At 45.7% G+C, this 20,554-nt stretch overlaps 1 protein-coding gene across 2 annotated transcripts in view; it reads left to right on the top strand.

Moving 5' to 3' along the window:
* RNF123 (ring finger protein 123) overlaps positions 1–20,554 on the top strand; it is a 1,761,234-nt gene that overhangs the window by 274,841 nt on the left and 1,465,839 nt on the right. For both annotated transcript variants that reach the window (XM_085625036.1, XM_085625035.1), the window contains exon 8: positions 20,398–20,484. In XM_085625036.1, the coding sequence (XP_085481162.1) occupies positions 20,398–20,484 (87 nt within the window). The remainder of the gene's footprint in view (positions 1–20,397; positions 20,485–20,554) is intronic.

The following is a 20,554-nucleotide window of genomic DNA, read 5'->3' as shown; positions in this document are numbered from 1 at the left end:
AATTACACTGAATTTGGCAGAAAGGTAGCTCTTGGTCCAGAGAACACTCTTTTTGTCAAATGGCATAAATCCGTTCAGTAGTTCCTGAGAAATATAAACATTTCTCAGATCTACAACTGTGGCCGCAGTGGATCTGCGAACCCTCCTGGTCTCGGGCCTGAGATGTGATTGGCTGCCAACACTTCAAACCAGGAAGTGTTGGCAGCCATCTTGTGACTCTGTTATACAGAGTCATAGGACGAAATGTGAAAAAACAAGAAAAGGGGGCAGGGTAAAAACGCCCTGACCACCTAGGTCTGTTCAGGGGGTCCTGGGACCCCCACCGCAAAAAAAAAATATATATTTTGTTTTATTTTTATTTTCGGCGGGATTCGTGGTGGATCTGAAAATCCGGCCCAAAATGTTTTTAAAAATGAAGCGCAGGCTCCAGAGTTTTGTTTACTTTAGGCTCCCAGGTGGGCTAGGTCCCGAGGGCAATTAAAAATAAATGTGCGTGGCCCTGTGCAGGCCACCACCTCCCCGGGGCTAATAGCTATATAAGTGGCAAGGTGAGGAGAGGTGCAGTCAAAATAAATTAGAGACAAAGAAAAGGTTTTTTAAGGTCAGTTTTTCATGCCAATCTGTAGACGTAAATCTGTAGAAAAAAACAGTTTTAAATTCTGCTCTGAAAAGGAATTCAGCCTTGCAATACAGTCATTTAACAGTCTTTCTAGCAATACTCCACTTTTAAAGAGGTAGTAAATACTTGCCTTTCTGGTAAAAAGAAAGCCCAGCGATTACTAAAACCACATTTAGATGGGACACATACTGTGTTACCCATAATTTCAATTTGACAGTATAATTACCCAACTGTATGCAATAATTTCAAACCCCGAAATACCCCTATATGTACCTACAATAGTAGTATATTGAATACCATAAAGAAATGTCAGTTGTATGCAAATCATTTTGCATCATACATAAACTAGATCTCAAATATTTATATGTCATCTAAACACCCGTCAACTTGAAATATAACAAGGCGGTTGATAAACTCTTTGCTGCAATCATCATTTATAAATTAATTGTATGTTTATTCGACCCATTCACTACCTGGTTTAAAAGGTGCTGTCCCTTGAGCCCATCTGAAGAGCACCCAGCTCCACAGAACAGACACCATATTGTGCAGAACGAATGGGTCTGAGGTCACCTTGACCATTGAGCATCCCCTTTGCCTTTTAGTAGCTCATATTGTCTGCTGAATGGTATGATCTCTGCACATTCTGAGCTGTCCCTCACCTCCCCCTACAGGTTTATTTTCTCCATCATGTTAGGTCTTGATACATTGTTCGTCTTTTATGGAATCATTTCCCATCGGTCATGTTTTCTCAGGTGAATCCTGAGAATGAAAATAAAAGTGGAGATATTTGAACTATAATTTGATCATCCAGCAACTTCTGTTACCTTGTTTCTCTTGACTGCTCACCGCATGCCAATTTGTGATATATCTCAAACTTTTAAAAGCCTTTATTCATATTATTCGCATACAAAGGGAATTTTATTGATGATATAGGGCCTTATTTTAAATCTGTCTGGCCACCCTCTAAGGTTGAGGAAGTGGAAGTAGAATCTCAACTTCCACCAACCCAGCTGTGGAACGTTTTTTCCCACATGTCTGAAGCAGTTCCTGGGGTGGGACAGTTTGCACACAAAAAAACAGAAACAACAGGGAAAGCTGTGTCACTTTAGCAGACCTGTTGATACATTTGATGTTTTCTGTAGACTGCCTCCCAAGCAGGAGTCTCTCTGTGGAAAAAATAGCAAAATTAATGTCCCCTACTTGCTAGAGGTTTTCTACCATTGTAATGTGGAAATTTTTGGCAGACCGAGAAAGGAGTTAAAAAAAACACTGCAGAGTTGCATCGGTTTGTCCCATTAATGCCCAATCCCATATGGGATTGGGCAGGAATGCGAGACTTATTGAGAGGGCTCCAAAAAGTGCTACCAGGCCAGCCTAGAGCTACAGTGCATGTGTGCGCGCGCCACGCTTTACCGCCCTTTGATGTTTTATCGCGATCATTTTCATGGCCGCTTGTTATTTAAATGAAGCTGATGAGGTTGTATACAATTTGACCCAAGAAATGCAATATTATAATTACGCACAGCAACTAGGCCAGCAGCCATACAGGCACCAAATTGATCGGCTAAATTAAAGTGACCTATCCGTTTTCCTGTGCAGAACAATGAATTTTTAAAACCTTAGTTGCAACAAATAACAGCATGACTCCAAAAAACAGAACCAAATTTGAGTAACCTAGTGCAAAACACTTTGATAGAATAATTATGAACATCCCCTCAAGTGTACTAAGCCTAACTGCCAGTTGTTTGTGATGGGTCTTTCTACTGGCCTTAGGGGGCTGTTGGCGTGGCGATCTCATTTCAGTTCCTACTATGACACGGTTCCAGGAATTTGCCTTGTTGTACCCTAATGCATATGATCTGCAGCTCAGCTCTACAAGCTTTTCTCTTTGAGACCTTAGACATTACTGGAGGTGCGTGAATTGTTTTGTCCCTCGTTTTATTTCTCGTAGTTGTTTCTCACTAGCTAAGTAAGTGCTCTATTTTGTGTTATGTGTTTTCTGGTGTGACCCCACTTGAGGGTTTTCCAGATCATATGATCTTGTTGTTGGTCCAGGGTTTCTTCCACAGGTTGTCTCTACCTTCTGGCACAAGAATTATTCTTCCTTCTTTAGCTGTGTTCTGATGAAAATGCAAAGTCACAGTTACGGAACGTGTTTGGGGCTGTCAGTTTGCTTTCTCAAGGATCCCTACTGAGGATTGTGTGTGTGTTACAACCTTTTTATCAGTTTTGGCGTTGCTAAGATGGTTTTCAAATCCTCCACCATGACTTTTGGCTGTTAAAAGAAATCATGGATTACCCTTGCATACGGGCAGCGCAGCGTGGTTGCCAATTCTGAGTCATGTTCAGTTTGGTTCTACTAGGCACCACCTAGACAGATTTTGGTGGAGCTTCCTTCGCTGACATCTTTCACGTCCACCTTTGTTTCCCACTACAGACTTGACATGAGTGAGAGAAATTAGATTGTTCAGTACCAGTGTGCTTGGTGGTGTTACTGTTTCCTGAGAGAGCTTTTCCTTTTCCTTCTGCTGGTAACGCAATAAAGGTTGTTGGTGCAGTGCTGTCTGCTGGTGTATCTTACCTAGGCATAGGGATCTTGATGAAGACCTGCCTTGTCACGAAGTAACAAATGGAACTATGAAGTTGATAAAGCGGTAGTGGTTGGATTATTTACCCATTATCTTGAATACCCCGATCTCCCTTCTTCTTCCCAGTATTTGTTTCTGCTCTCCCATCTGGAGGTGTTTTTACAAAGATATTGGTGTTTTGCCTAGGTATGGTCATGAAGTTTGATCCGCACCAAATACTTTCTTCACAGTGGGCGTAACTTGGATAAGGGTTGTCGACCACTAACCAATGCTGCGCTGCGTGAGTCATTATAAATACTTGAATAAAACCGAAAGAAAATGAGAGACAATCCATATTTGCTGCCTTCACTTGCCTCTTGGTTCACTACTAGTGTTCTGCTTACAGTAAGCTGCTTTGAGCAAGCCACAGCATTCATGTCTATGTGTCCGTGTACTCTGATTGTGGTATCAGAAGGACATTTGTATCGCTATTCAAATGATGGCACTACTTTTTGGCATGTTTAGTGCATTTTTGCTTACAGCTTTGATAACCGCAATGCTTTATGCTACTTGAAGTCCTTATCAAATTCATGACTACTGTTTCATCCTTTGTAGTCAATATGTTTATTTCTTGAATACATCGTTACCAGACCGATTTAGTTATGGTGACAGTCCATCAATCATGGCTTTATTAAAAGTTTAAAAAAAGGCAGTAGTCCAAATTAACTTATTGTGAAAAGTATGTGCTACAGCCAATAGGCACTTACAGGTAGATTCTCATTATACTTTCTTTAAGCTTGCAACTGGTATTTTGTTACAGGAAATATCACGATTACCATAGTAGACAAGGGCTTTGGTTACCCTCCTGTGACAGACTCTTGGGGTAGAAGATTTACACTTTGGGAATCCTTGTTAGTCTGTTTGTGAAAGTGTTGTATATTTTTCCTACTGTCATTTTGTAGGCAGTTGTACTTTTTTGACTGCATACAGATACTTGGCTTGCGGGAAAGTGTATGTGGAACACAGTAGCCCTGACAGGCAGGTGATAAACGCCAGGGGCTTGATTGGATCATTGGAAAAAGTTATGCCAGAGACCATTGGTGTAATATTCTATATGAAAACTTATGGCAAACACAATATACCTGACTCATATCATATTTTATAGCCAGTAGGCCTCTAAGCGTGAAATATTATTGCATTGTGTTAACCTCTAGAGACAGATATTGTTACACATGGATCCTCACCGGTTACTGCAGGAGAGACTGGTTTTAGTGTTATATTTTCCCCCCTTTTTTTTCCGCTCTGACAAACCCTGTGGGGTAGAAGATTTGTACTTTGACAATCCTATTTAATCCTCATAAGGGGGGGTGGGGGGGTTCAGTGTTGTTTTGCCAGCTATTTTTGTGTATATTTATAACTTTGAGTGTGTGCCAGAGGGCTGCTTGTGGGAAAGGTTATACAAGATTCAGGCCTGAGTTTGTTATGGTGACGCGCCAAGGATGAAGGCTTGCTTGTTTCATTGGAAAACGTTATGTTAAATGCCGTTGGTCCGATAGGTTATTATGAAACGTTATGACAAAGGCTGTAAGCCTGACCACTTTACTGTGAAAAGCATATGTTAAAGTGAATAGGCTGTTAAGGGTACATTGGTGTTACACTGTGTTAAAGGCTATAGACTGAAATGTTGTCTGTTGGAATCTCACAGATCACCGCAGTAGGCAAGGCTTTTGGTGTTTGTCACCCTTTTACAAACACTTGAAGATAAAGATTTGCAGTGTAATGATCCAATCAGGCCCGTTTCTGAGGGGCTGTATATTGTTTTACAACTGTAAGTTTGTATACACTTGTCATTTTATAGCTTGGCTTGATGACTGCCTACCTGTGTGTAATACTGGGTCCTCAGTTGGGTATGGTGACAAGCGAATGATCAAGCCTGCACCCCTGAGTGCATCTTTGGGAGACATTATTAGATACCGTAGATTTGATCTGTTCATTATAAAAACTTACAACAAAGGTAGGCGTAAGACTTATTGTGAAATGCGTTTATTAAAGCCATTAGACAATTGAGGGTGATTGTAGGCTGGTATTTTGTTACATGGAATTTCACAGATTAATTTAGCAAGCATCAGTTTTGGTGTTGGTTACCCCCTCAGATGCTGTTTGCCTGATGGTTGCTTTGGGAGAAAGCTTATGCTTGATTTAGTAGGCCTGAGCTGGTTACCGTGATGAGCAAATGATAAATGGAGTATTCCGCTTCATTGGGAAACGTTATGTCAGATGCAATAGGTCTGATCTGTTTATTATGAAAAACAACAACAAAGGCAGTGGGCCTAACATACTGTGAAAACCATTGCCTGTGGGCTTTTATGAGTGAATTAAGTCACAGTGTGTTACTGTGTGTAGACAGGCATTTTCTTACATGGAGTCTCACAGATTACTGTAGTCAGCAAGAATTTTGATGTTGATTACATCCTTTGTCAATCCTGGGGGTAGAAGATTTGCACTGTGCTGCTCCTTGTGAAGACTCTCTTAGGAGGGCCTGGTTGGTGTAGTTGTATATATTATCAAAGAAAGAAGGGGGGGGGGGGGGGGACTAGGAGCTGATAAATGTCCAGTACCCATGCTCCGAAACTATAATCAAATCAAACAAGCATTGGCATAGCCAATAGGTCTCGCTTTTGGGACCGTATAAGTATTTAGTTATGCAGCACAATATCCTCGGTGCAACAACATTAACTGTTGCATGGTTAAACACTTATATGGTCTCAAAGGCGAGACCTATTGGCTATGCCAATGCTTGTTTCTTTTTTCTTTCCCTTCAGCCATCCTTTAGGATAGTACATATATAGGGGCCACCCAGGAGCGCGGACTTCAGTTTTATTCGGTTTTCTTTCCATGTCAGTTAAACGCTGATCTGGAGAGGAGTTAACCCCTCTGTTGCTTTTTTAAAGGCTTTTTTTCAATATTTTGTTGCCAAACATTTTTTTTTCTTGTGTGTTGAGGATGTCACCTAGACGTGCAGGGTTCAAAGGGGGTGGAGCCCGTCACCGCGCCATGTCGGTAACCGCCCAACACCTCGTCTGCTTGTGGTGCCTCAAGCACTATCACGACACAAAGTCGTGTTCGGATTGCTGGGTCATAGTGCCATAGGCCATGCGGGAGAGATCTTTGAAGCTTCTTGCGACCTGTCAGGAGGCACTGTTGAGCACAACTCCTCAGAGATCCCGGTCCCATTCAAGGAAGAGAAAGTTGCAGGACCGCTCTAGGAGCCCCAAGTCCTCTTCTTCACACTCAAGGTCCTTGGGAACACTCGGGGGAAGAAGCATAAAAAGAATAAGAAGTCCAAACTGACTTCGACTTCACGTCGTCTGTCGTCTGTCGACGAGACGGGTAAGGAGTATTGACGTTCTAGGCACGGTTCTGCGCCTATCCCCATTTGCGGGAGCCGGAGTTACTCCCACTCAAAGAAATTCTATGATGCCATGCGCTGTGTTTTTGAGCGAGCGACCCATCTGGTGAACCATCGGGCCCTGCAGGGTTGGAGGAAGGCCCTACCAGGTTCTACGTCGACTGCACCGGTATGTATCCATGGATCCGATTCTAGTTGTGCCACAGTGACCTTTCCCGTCAGTCCCGAAGATGATGCCTCCCGCACCAGCCCCATTCTGATACCCGACGACTGAGTCAGATTGACGTTGGTCGATTTTGTGTCGATTTGGTTATATGTCATTACCTGTACATTTTGAGGACGTTTCAGCATGGGTGCGGATTGGGATGGATCCATTAACCCTTTGGAACAACAGCTAGATGGTCCTGTGGAACAATTGGACTGGTGTGAGGATCTTGGAGACACTAGTGGACTGGACACATCTCCAGATACTGCTTAGTTCTCTCCACCAAGTGTGGCTACAGGTGAGGGGTCATCGTATGTTATAGTGGTGAGGAGGGCAGGAGAGGTCCTTGGCCTAGTGCTGCACTGTGTGCAGGTCAGAACTAATATCTTGGCTGAGGTGCTTCAGCCGTGTGCTTCCTCATCCAAACTCCTTTTGCCCTTTAATGAAGCACTGACAGACGTCCTTCTAGGCACGTGGTCCAAGGCTAGCACAGGGGCTCCTGCGAACAGGACAATCGCATGCTGCCATCACCCTGCACCGAGCGATCCAAGGTTCCTCAGCCAAACACCCCACCCCTGAGAGCTTGGTAGTTTAGGCTCCGATGTCCCATGACGCATTCCCTCCCGCTCCTCCGGATAGGGGATCCAAAAGGCTGGAAGAAGAACTTTTCTTCCACCAGCCTTACATTGCGGTCGGTGAATACCGCATGATAATTGGGTCATTTCTCGCACACCCTTTGGGAAAAAGTTGTGCAAGTGCTGCCACAGGTCCCGGAGGAGGTCCGAGCCATGCTCGCCCAGGCAGTGAAGGATGGGAGAGATGCAGCAAAATTCACCATCAGGTGTTACTTAGACACGACTGACTCGCTAGGTAGAGCTGTTTCGTCGACGATGGCCTTACGGCACTAAGCCTGGCTGAAAATATCTGGCTTCTCGGGTGATGTCCTGGCTAAACTCATGGACATACCCTTTGACGGGACTCGTCTTTTTGGTGAAAAAGCAGAATCTGCCTTGGGGCGCCTAAAGGTGTTCCATGCTACGGTCAGATCATTGGGCCTTTCAGTTACACCTTGTGGCCAGTCTAGCTTTTGCCCCTTTCTAGGCTATGGAAGGGGTTTTCAGCCTAGTCATTCCAACCTCAGAATGGTAACCAGAAGTAGTCTGCCACCCAGCTCTCGGCAGCTGCAGCCTCCAAGCATTCCTAGTTTGGTTCTGCAAGGCCATGTTATTTCGGTTGGAGGGACAATTCAACACCATCTCCTCCACTGGAGGTCCATAACTTCGGACAAATGGGTCTTGCAAATCATTCAGGAAGGCTATTCTCTTCTTTTTCTTTCTTTTCCTCCTCCCTGACCGCCAACTCCAGAACGGCTGATGGAGGATCATCTAGTATTACTCCGAGAGGAAGTTACAACTTTCCTGGCCAAGGGAGCTATAGAAAAGGTTAAGATTTCAGAAGTAGGCAGTGCATGCTACTCCCGCTACTTTCTGATACCCAGAAAGAACAGTGTTGCGTTCCATTTTGGACCTTCTGACCGTCCATCTCTTCCTCAAAAAGGAGAAATTCAAGATGCTCATGTTGGCTCAGGTCTTGTCTGCCCTAGACCAAGGAGACTGGCTGGCAGCATTGGACTTGCTGGATGTGTATTTTCACATCCCGATCCTGCCTGCCCGCTGGCATTACCTGCGGTTCAAGGTAGGACACAAGTACTTTCAGTTCACCATGATTCCATTTGGTCCTACCAGCTCCCCTCTGGTGTTCACCAAGGTGATGGCGGTTTTTGCAGCTCATCTGTGCAGGTCAGTGGTGTCAGTCTTCCCCTATCTCGACGACTGGCTGTTGAAGGTGCCTCGACCCCAGGCTGTCATCTCCCACCTCCAGACTACAGCGGACCTCCTGCATTCGCTGAGGTTCTCTATAAACATGCCAAAGTCACACCTGATTCCTTCTCAGATGTTCCCTTTCATCTGAGCTGTTCTGGACACAGTGCAGTTTCTGGCTTATCCTCCCAAGCAGCGAGTCCAGGATATTCAGGCTATGATACAAATGTTTCAGCCTCTATCCTGGTTTTCGGTGAGGATGACTCTTAGGCTGCTGTGAGTGTTGGCTTCCTTGTTCATGTTGGTAAATCAGGCCAGGTGGCATATGTGGGCTCTGCAGTGTGACCTGAAGTTCTAGTGGGTGCAGCCTCAGGGGAGTCTCTCTGATGTGGTCCAGATCTCGGAGGGAACTGCAAAAGATCTGCAGTGGTTGTTGACGAACCGCGATTGGGTCAGAGGCAGAACCCTCTCCCTTCCCCAACCAGTTCTCACAGTAGTGAAAGATGTCACTCCTGAGATGGGGCGGCAATCTGGACAAGGTGGAGATCAGGGGAGACTGGTCTCCGGCTGAGTCGCGGCTCCACATCAATTTGTTGAAGCTTTGGGCGGTCCGACTAGCATTGAACGCACTTCTTCCCTCTGTAAAGGGTAAGTTAGTGTAGGCAGCGACGGCTCCTCCACAATGGTGGCGCAGCATTGCACCTACTGGCTCAGAGCCTGCAGGTAAAAAATAAAAATATTTTATTATTTTTTTTTTCACCTGCTCGCTGAGCCAGCGTGTGTAGGGAGGGGCCGGGCCATGGGAGGGAGGAGTGGAGTGCCTTTTTTAAGTGTGCATGTCTGTTTGGCCAGCCGTGTTAGGCCAGCCAAACAGACATGCGCACTTAGGTTTCTCCAACCCAGTTGTATAGCGCAGCCGGGTTGGAGAAACAGCACAGACTCCCTTTGCCTGAGCGAGGATTAAACAAGCCCGCTCAGGCCAAACTCAGTGTTGCAGCAGCGTGGAGATTGCATAGTTAGCCTTTGATGCTGTTCCAATGTCTGCTGAGACCAGGAAGAACACTGAGGCAGGAGGCAGCCGGTAGCTTCAGGTACATCTTTTTAAAAAATGTATTAACCCCACCCCCACCACTCTCGCGCTTCCCTGTGCCCCTCCACCCACCCCTCCACTTCTTGTATGTGTTGGTCGCCACTAAGTGCAGGTGTTCATGGACAACCCTACCGACATGTGGTACTGCAACAAGCAGGGCGGTGTGGGGTTGTGGTCCCTTTGATAAGAGCGGACTAATTCAGCTGTCTATGCCTAGCGGATCACGTATGGTGTCTCCAGTCGGAGGTGGTGGAAGGTCTCTTTCAGCAGTGTGGAGAACCTAGGTTAGGACTGTTCGCCTCTGAAGAGAACACGCAATGTCAGCAGTTTTGCACGCTGGAGTTTCCAAAGTAGCTATCGCTCGTTACACTTTTCGTCGTGAGTGGAGCTCAGGGCCTTCTGTATGTCTTTCTGCCCATACCACTTCTGCCCAGAATTCTCAAGAAGATCAAGCACGACCGGGCCAAAGTCGTTCTTGTGGCTCCGGACTGGGCACAAAGTCTGGTATCCAGAGCTTCTTGGTATGATCGTTGATCCTCTGATCAGACTGCCCCTTCGGGAGAATCTTCTGTCGCAGCAGCAGGGGAGGTCCTCCACCCGAACCTGTCAACGGTGCTCCCCCATGCGTGGAGATTGAGCGGCGACAGTGGATAGCTTTCATCCTTCGTCCCAAAGTATGTAATGTTATTTTGGCAGTCAGGTGGCTCCCCACTAAGAAGGTATATGCCGCCTTTGGCAAAAAAATATATATATATTGCACAGAAAAGTCTATTGATCCTCTTTCTGCTTCTCTTTCTAATATTCTTCTCTTTATTCTTAGCCTTGTCCAGCATAACTCTGCTTTGGGTACTCTTAAGGGTGATCTTTCTGCTCTATCCGCTTTCTTGCAGCTGCCGGCCCAAACCTCTTTGTTCAAATCCCCTATTGTAAATAGGTTCTTAAAAGGGCTTGTACATATTGTAGGAAAGTAGCATCTGCTTTTTTTTTTGGGTTACCCCCACTTTTAGCTTGGTGTCAATATGTTTTTGACCTAGTCTGACTGGGATCCTGCAAACAGGACCTCAGCCACTCTGCTTTGTAACTAAATTGACCATGGTAAGTACTTCTGTACATCCACAGTTGGCTCTGGTGCACCCTTGTAAGTTCCTAGTATATGGTACTGAGGTACCCAGAGCATAGGTACACCAGGGGTCTCCCATGGGCTGCAGCATGTAATGCGCCATCCATGGGAGTCCGCTTAAACTATTACTACCGGTCTGCCATTGCAGCCTGTGTGAGTTGGTGCTTGCACCTCTCACAACAGATATATGTTTCCTTATATCTGAGGTCACTGCACTTAAAATCTACAAGTCACCCCTTTTGCAGGCTCTTCAGTCCTGAGGTTAGGGTGCTTGGTTATAAGTGTGAGGGTGCCCCTGCTTGATCAGGACACCTTAAAAACCTCAGACTCGATTCTTCAGGCTTTGTAAGTGTGGTCAGTCATTTTGATACATATAGTGGACATCTGTCATTTCGAGATATTACACTATAAAGTGGCTGCACAGAACCCGGTCATGTTTGATATCAAACCTGTTGGAATCATTCCCCAACACTGATTCCAGTTTTGGAAGTATGATCCCATGTACTGGGGGGGCTCCCTTGGGGTACCCCCTATACTCCCGGTAACAGCCTTTCAGGGTCTGCCAGCAAGCAAGTGCTGCTGCTGAGTACAGACCCGATTCTGCCCTCCTGCTGCTGAGCCAAGCTTGAGCAGGGCAAGGTAGACCAATAGGTTTCCTGTTGCAGGGAGGTGTGGCCAGTGCCACCAGACTGATTTGACGGGCACAATTGGTGCCCTTCTTGCATACTCCAGTTTGAACCAGTTCAGGGGGCCCTTGGCTCCCGCTCTGGCATGAAACTGGACAAAGGACATGGGAGTATCCTCCCCTCTGTCCAGCCCCTCCTCTAGGAGGGACCCTTGAGTTGTATCAACCCTTCCCTTAGGGTACTCAAGGACTTAGCTGTGGGTGGGTCCTCAGATTTGTCATGGGACAAGACTGAAACTATGTCATTCTTCAACCGTCTGGACATTTGGACTTCGCTGGACTTTGCCTGGAAACAAGACTGCACCAAGGAAGACTCCTGCTGCTCCTGGTCTCTCTGTTTTGCAAGTTTTCTTCGTCGTCTGTGCTTCTGCCAGGTTCTTCAACAGACCTGTGGTCATCAAGGACACCGGAAGTAATCTCCCTTGAAGTGAAGGAGTCACTCCCCTGCATCTGCAGGCACTGGAACAAAGTTGACCGATCTGCTGCTCCTGTCATCCTACCGACTTCCCGAGGCTCAGCAACACAGGTGGTAGTTCTGCAACTCCCTGTAGGCCTGACCTGTCCTCTATGCAATTTTGAGGCCAGTATCCCTTGTTTGAACAGCTGGGACAAATCCCCTGTGCACTGCGTCGACTGGCCTTTGCCAAGGCTTGTCTCTGCTGTCTTCAGGCTACAAGAAGCTCCAGCCTCCAGCATCTCTTCCCTCAAAGCTTAGCGTCCTCACCATATCCTCTGCACCGTTGGCCTTTTTTCTTAGTGAGCTGCTCAAGGTTCTCTTGTGACTCCTATACCTTTGGCCTGTGGGTCCTCCTGAGGGTCTTCTCCTGCTTCAGTGGATTCCCCTGCTTACTCGGGCCTGCTCTGACTCTCCTGCTGTTGTTGAGTCCCTTGGACCTTGCTAGTCCCAACGTTGCTCCTTCTTCATTCTCCATGCCGGTTGCGACTACCACGGCTTGTTGGTGCTCCCGCCGCACACCGACCACCTTGTCACCGGCGTCTTCCTCAGCATCGCCTGGTCCTCACAGCTGCAATGACAAGTTCACCATCGACTCTTCTGAACCGTCTGACATCGGTGGGCATTTCTCTTCCATGCCTTCTGGTCGCTCCTGAGTGGCATAGACTCTGTCCCCTCTGCTTGCAGGTTCTTCCCTTCCAGAATCCATCATTCGATTCCATCAGACTTCACCTTCTTCTCCAGAGGCATTTTCTTCCAAGTCTTCCATTGTTTGTCTACAGAGCTTTCCGACGTGTCTTCACCCCTATGCACCTGGCCTCCCTGGTGTAGGTAACCTGTTTCCAGGGGCATCCTCAAGTGGGGTGGTTCTCCAACCTTCCGTCCTCCAAGGGAATTCTTCGGTGTCCTCTGGGAAGGGTCCTTCTGCAAAACTGCAACTGCCACTTCTCCATTGACTTCCAATGGTCACACAGCTGTGTTCTTACTCTGCACACAGCCTCCTTGGGTACTTACCGTGGGTGGTTTCTTGAGTCCCTGGCACCTCTTAGTCTTCTGGTCGAAGTCCCATCCTTCTTTGCAGTTAGCATTGCACTTTCTTAGTACATGGTTTGGTCTTCCCTGGAGACCACTGTATTTTGTGCTACTTACCTTATTGCATTTGAAGGATTGTGTATTGTGTTGATATCTTCAGATAGGAGATATACCAATGTGTTATTGAGTGTTGTGTAATAAATAGAGGTACTTTTATATAAACACTGTATGGTTCTTTTTCATTTAACCTACACTAGAAGATTAAACTGATAAAACAAGCTGCTTAACAATTCTTCAAGATAAGCCTGAAGGCTGCTCTCCACAGCTACCACTTTGAGAGCTTTCTATGGTTATGAAAAACCACTAAATAACCACCATAAGGGTTGCCTAGATTAGTGCAAGGTGCATCACTTAAATAAGTGTGCACCATATACAAAGCCAGCCTCCTACACATATGTTTCCACCTACTCCCTTTATCATACCGCAGTGGGACTTAATTTGGTTCTCACATACCTTATGTTTATGTTTATATGCTTGTATAGCGCTCGATTGCCAAGGCATCTTGACGCTGGGGCGTGTGGCCAGGAAAAGGTGCACTATAGTTGAGAGGCCTATGCGGCTGTAAACAGCCAGGTTTTCAGACTCTTCCTAAAAAGCTGTAGGTTGGATTGAAGCTTCATAGGAAGTGGCAGTTTATTCCAGAGCTTAGCCGCACAGTGTGTTATTGCTCTGCCCCCCCCCCCCATCTCGCCCGTTTTATCTTTGTAGTTTTAATGAGACCTAGACTGGCCGATCTGAGAGCGCGTGAAAGATCATACGGTGAAAATAGATTTTGAAAGTCCTCAGCACCGCCACCATGAATTGCCTTATGCACAAGGCTTAAGGTTTTAAATTCTATAAGCTGTTTAATGGGCAGCCAGCGAAGTGATTTAATTCCAGCCGAGGTTGGCTGTCCTCTGGGTATGCCCAGTAGAAGTCTCGCTGCAGCATTTTGTAGGGATTGCAATTTTTGCAGTTGGAATTTATCGATTCCCAAAAATAGAGCGTTACAATAATCCAGTTTGGATAAAAAAAAGAGCTACCATCAGTCTTTTGTAGCTCTTGAGAGATGTATGGGAAGATTTTTCTCAGAATGTTTAAGAGAAAAAAACACGATGAAGTAAGGCTTTTTACCTGGGAACCAAAATTCAGTTCATCATCAAAAATGATCCCTAAGTTCCTGACCTTTCCTACTGGTCGGGGACAATCCCCGGCTTCAGTTGGCCACCAGGACCGATTCCACAGGGGCTGGCCCAGCCCAAACTCAATCACCTCTGTCTTATCTGTATTTATTTTCAGATAACTCTGACTCATCCAGGCCATGATCTCAGTGAGATAAGCGTGGAACCTCGCTGCTGTGGTCTCTGGCTGGTTTTTAACCGAGATGACAAGTTGGGAGTCGTCAGCGAACGAGACCAGAGCAAAGCCATGCCTCCTGACGAGATTGGCCAGAGGGGTGACATAGAGATTGAACATGGTTGGGGTAAGGGCGGACCCCTGTGGGACACCACATGGGAGATGGAAACTGTCCGACCTCATGGCATCCCAGAACAGCCCCTGCTCTCTTGCCTCCAAGAAGGAGGTCATGAGGCCAGGGCGGCACCCCTACCCCTATGTCCCTCAGCCGCTGCACCAGGATAGTATAGTTCACGGTGTCAAACGCGGCTGATAGATCAAGGAGCACGAGAACCGCCCTCCCCCCCTCATCCACCACCCTGCGGATGTCTTTGGCGGCAAGGATTAAGGCAGATTCGGTGGAATGGCGCGAGTGGAAGCCATGTTGACAGGTGTCCAGCAGGTTGTTTACATCTAGGTATTCGGTCAACACTGTGTTCAGTTGTTTCTCTAGAACTTAGGCCACAATTGGTAGGCCAGCAATGGGGCAGTAGTTTTTTAGGATCATTGGGGTCTAGGCTTGATTTCTTTAGGAGAGGTGTGATTGATGCCATTTTCCAGGTTTTTGGATAACAGCCAGAAGCCATGACTTGGTTCAGAATTGGGGTGAGATTTTCTCAGATCTTATGGGCAGCTTGATGCATAATGGAAGGGGGACAGGGATCAGTAGGTGCCCCAGATCTTATAGAAAGTAGAAGTTTTTGTACTCCCCCCCCCCCCCCCCCCCACACCGTTTATTGGCTGAAAGCAGGTTAATCTACAATGGGGGCATGCCACAGGGGTTGTTGTGTCCTGAGGTCCTGGGGCACTTAGAAAATCATTAGAAATTCCTTGCACCTTCTCTTGAAAATACCCAGCCAGTCTGCTGCATAGGGTTTGATCAGGCTTAAAAGTATTATCGTGTTGAGGTTTGGCTAGCATATTAACAGATAAAAAAATTCCTTTGTGGAGTTGCCCGCCTCCTTTATTTTTGTTGTAACTGTTTTTTTGCGGCAATGATAGCCTCCTTGTATTGTGAAATGGTGCGATTATATATAGATTTCTTTTAATTGTCGTAATCTTGTCTCCAGAGGCGCTCAGCTCTTCTACAGCTAATCTTTAAACATTTGAGCTCTGGGGTATACCAAGGTGACGATGTTTTGACTCTTTTAACCGTCACTAATTTCTTTGGTGCAACCCGATCGGCTGCTGACAATAACCAGTCGTTAAACTGCAGGGCTGCCCTATTGTTGTCTATTTCTGGAATAGCAGGGAAAAGGTCGAGGGCCGACTCAGTCGCCGTCCTTGAGTTTGTCCCACCGCCTGGTTAATACCTTGGATGGTTTACCCTGTGCACTAGTATGTAACTGCATGGCTTTAAGGTTGAAATATATTGCCTTATGGTCTGTCCATGGCAGGGCTAGCAGGCTAGTCAGGGTGATGTCAGGGCTGCTTGTAAAAATCCCATCTAACGTTTGTCCTGCCTGATGAGTGGGTTCAGTTATAAATTGGTTGAGGCTAAAAGCCTCAAGATTGTCTAGCAGCCTGGTAGTATCTGTGTTGTTTTTAGATTCAAGATGGTAGTTGAAATCCCCAAGAATTATGAATGAGAGTCAGTATATGATTCCAAGAGCGTCAGGAGAGCTTGTAAAAAAGCCGCTTTGGTGCCGGGTGGACGGTAAATCAGTATCCCCTGAAAAATCTGAAGGTTATTTAACTTTATGCGAAAATGCAATGCTTCTGCGGGCAGAGCAGAGATCGTCTCCACATGTACTTTAAAATGATCGCGTTAAATAATCGCTATGTCCCCCCCCCCCCACCCCCTTTACATATCACTCTATCCTGTGAGAAGAAAGCATACCCTGCTGGTATAGCAATGTTCCAGTCTGGTGCAGATGTGATATCTGTCCAAGTTTCGGTTACAAAAATTAAATCTGGTGTAGAGAGTTGGATTAAATCTTCCAGCTCATGTTTGTGCTTGACTACAGAGCGGGCATTAAGCAACAGGCACTTGGCATGCTCCATAGATGTTGCCTTAGGGTCCTTATATGTCCTATGCATATCCTTATCTCTACTTCCATTATTACCGTTTCTACCAGTGGCAGGCTCCTTTGCATCCCACCCTTTCCCTGGTTTGTTCATGGACGTAGGGGCCAAGCAGGATTTGGAATTGATTCTAAAAGAGCAGTTTATGCATCGAGCCTCTATTCCAGCAACATTTTGAGGGAGAATATTGTGAGAAGCACACGTTTCCTCGTAGGACAAGCAGTTATTGCCTACCATATGTATGGGGTCCGATTTGACCAGGGGTTCTTGCGCTGGTCGCGCTCCGGGCGCCGTTGGGCGCAGACGGGCTTGCCTTTGGCGCGCCGGCTGCGCGCACCCTCTGCGCAGTCGCTCCAGCGTGCTAGATATAGTGGTGGTAGGCAGAAAAACTAGAGCATCAACCCAGGTGCAGTGCGGTCCCATCGAACTTCCAGGTACCGCAGGGGCCGAACGCTGAGCTGCTGGCAATTATTTAGGAGGATTCAGGCTGAGAGGTGAGGTTGGACAGTTAAAAAAACAGTGCAAATGATCAGCGTTTTTAAAAACGCAGCCAAAATAGCGCAATATTGTTAAAAACGAAATTTGATTAAAAAATATTAAACTAAATTCGGCAATTTCAGTGCAACATTGAGCAGTGCAGAGCGCGGGATTTTCTATAGCGAACAATCAAGAAGAGTGACCGAGACTAATGTCCTGCCACCCACACCATGTGTGCTCCCTTTGAGCCATTGCACAATGGTCCACTCCGGCTGCTTACCATCAAGACAGCCTTTCTAGTGACTATAACATCTGCCCGGAGGGTGAGTGAATTGCAGGCTTTATCATGCAAGCCTCCTTACATGACATTTAGGATAAGGTGATGCTTCGCACCCGTGCCTCATTCCTACCAAATGTGGTGACCCCATTTCATCTGAGTCAGTTGGTCACGCTGCCCACCTTTTTTGCTCCTCCGCATCCATCTAAGGAAGAGGAGCATCTCCATTGTCTGGACCCAAAAAAAGCTGTGTTCTACCTTGACCACACAAAAGAGTTCCGGGTGGATGACCAACTCTTTGTGGTTTTACGTAGGAGCTAAAAAAGGATGGGCAGTGCAGAAACGGACCATTTCGCACTGGGTCGTGATGTGCATTAAAATGTGCTACACCCTGGCTAGTAAGCAGCCTCCTGAGGTCTTATGGGCCCATTCTACCAGGGGAAAAGCTGCAACCACTGCGTTGGTTCGGGGCTTCCCATTCCTGGATATCTGCCATGGGTATCTCTGTGCAGGCAGTAATGCTTGGCAAACATGTGCAGTCAGGTCCGCAGGGATGGGCATTTTGCCTGTTCGGTCCCGCTGGACTTTTTAGTGTAGAGAATCTGTCCGCAAACCGCCACCAGGATGGTATGGCTTTGGTATCTATTCAAAGGTAAGGAATCTGCAGCTAGAAGTCTCTATCAAATTAACAAGTTACTTAACTTTGGTAACGCATTATCTGGTAGAGACAATATCTAGCTGCAGATTCCTTACAGACCCACCCATGCCTCCCCACTCTGTTGACTCATTTGATAGGGCTAGGATTGCTCCTTTTTCAGGGCACTAGTTGTGACATACACAAGTCAGTTCACTTCATGGCACTGAGCGTCTGGCGTGGGAAAAGTGAAAAGGAACTGATGTTAGCATGCCTGGGTAGTGGCTATATAGGTGACCATGACATCATAACTGATGCTAACGATCCCAGTGATGTCACGTGGAGCCGAACGGAACCGCCCGACAGCGCGCAGGGGTATTGCTCAAATAAAAGTTTCCGGATCCAGCCTGGGAAATTCAAAGGGAAGAATCTGCAGCTAGATATTGTCTCTACCAGATAATGCATTACCAAAGGTAAGTAACTTTAAAGAGAAGGTGTGATTTATGCTTAGTCAAAGCAGCTTCGGTGTTTATAGTGATTCATAGTATACAGGTATTTGTGTGAGGAATTATTTCACTACTGTTTTGTGTGTGTGTGTGTAAAACAACACCTTGTGTGTAAAACGGAACCTCCTCCAGTTGTAATGCTCTGGATGGTGGCCCCTCTGTTAATCTCCTCTCCGTTCTTCTGCCTGGGTTCCTCTCCCTCATGTGTCCTGTTTCCTTGAATGTGCTCCATTGCCGTGTAGCTACCGATGTGCTAAATATATCCTCAAAGAAACATTCATACACATATAGTTGTGCGCGCCCGAGTCCAGCAGCCAACCTGCCTGCTGGACTCGGGCGCGCACAACTATATGTGATATACAACCTCTGACATTTTGTAATATTAACATTCAATAAATATTCTCACAAACAACGTATTCATTTTGTTGCATTCAATTTGTGAACCATGGAATTTTGTCCCACAGATATGCATATAACAAAAAAACAAAATGCATCTCGTGACAAAGCAAATGCAATTGACAATATTTTAGTTACATCAAAACGTATTCAGCATAACAGATAACATAAGCCCAATGCATTTTAGTACTAAATCGTCCCTTCTTCAGGGGCATCATCCATGTATGTCTGTTATGTAATTCAACAAATAGAGTCTAAACCGACCCACTGAAGTAACTGCGTGGTGAATGACGAAAAATTGTCTCAAACCCAACAAGAGATGAGATTTTACTTTAAAGTTTTCTTCCATAGGAGGATGCGTCCTGATGTACTACTCACTAACCGCTTCCAAAGGATGACGCGTTTGAACGTGTCGTCCTTTGGAACAACAAAAAGAAGAGTATTTGTATGCATTTTGTTTTTGTTATATGCATATCCGTGGTACAAAATTCCATGGTTCACAAATTGAATACAACTAAATTAATACTTTGTTTGTGAGAATATTTATTGAATGTTAATATTACAAATGTGAGGTTGTATATCACCTATAGTTGTGCGCACCGGAGTCCAGCAGGCAAGTTGGCTGCTGGCCCTCCTTATTGTGTTTCATATGGTGTGATTAGGTACACACTGTCAGGTTCAGCACACTGATCAATTTATTTGTTAGAATTTTGATTATAATCAGAAAGAGGTGTGCATAGCCCACCCTTTCACATATGTCATGTTGGCATAGCTGCCTCTTGGCCTCTGTGCGTGTGTGGAAGGGTCAGGGACCTTGGATTGCTTCTGTCAGTGCTGAACCATTGCTGCTTGTGATTGAACCTTTCCTTGCTTCTGTTTATACTATACTGTTTCTTTGGATGAGATGATTAACTAACTTGCAACTGCCTGTGGGGTCTCTTCTGTGCATGTATGGAAAGTGTGAGATGCTGTTGCGCAATACTTGCTCTGTGTGAGTAGTGAATTTTGCACTGCTACTGCCCTGTTTGTATTTGTGTGTGCATGGCAGGAATCTTGCACTGCTGTTGTCCACCCTGTAATTGTTCACCATACAAAAGCTAAAACTATTGGCATCCTCATCACCTGTTCAGTTTTGTACAGTTAACTTTTTCTTTTCATTGTTTCTTTTCTCATTCAAATCTGTTGCTTTTTCTTTATTTCCTGTTTCCTTTGGTTTTCACTCCCACTTTTCTTTTCTTCCTCGTTCTTCTTTCTATCCATACCTAAAGAGACCCCCTCCTTCGTTGGAGCATATTGACCGAGAATACCTGAAATGAATTCAAGCCGTGCAGCCATCGTCCATATTTTTATTTGGCATGCAACAAACATGCTTAAGAACTAAAATTCAAGGGCCGTTTCCCTTAGAAACCAGTTTAGGTATAGTTGGTTTTATCTGTTGTCTGTATTGAGATATCTGTACTGTTAAACGCTGCAAATTAATGCAGCCACAAAGAGCATGTGTTCAAATCTGTTGGTATGTCTCCCATAAAAATTGCTGAATAGTTCTTTACAGTTCACAGCTATCTGTAGGCATGCAATATCAGGTCCATACACCTTTAAATGCTCCTGCTACCGGGAAGCTGAACAAATTATTTTTTTCCAAATTAGGAAGGTGTTGGAGATACCCCTGACTCCTATGCTTATGATGGCAACCGTGTGCGCAAATGGAATGTGACCACAACAAACTATGGCAAAGTAAGTGTACAGCAGCCATGATTGAACATGTTGCATGAGGGAATTTGTAAAAGAAATCTCACTTTGAAAA

This window comes from Triturus cristatus, chromosome 9 (genome assembly GCF_964204655.1).
Source record: "Triturus cristatus chromosome 9, aTriCri1.1, whole genome shotgun sequence".
In the NCBI taxonomy this organism is placed as follows: Eukaryota; Metazoa; Chordata; class Amphibia; order Caudata; family Salamandridae; genus Triturus; species Triturus cristatus.
The sequence above is the reverse complement of the archived record's forward strand: the minus strand, read 5'-3'. Positions and strand labels throughout refer to the sequence as shown.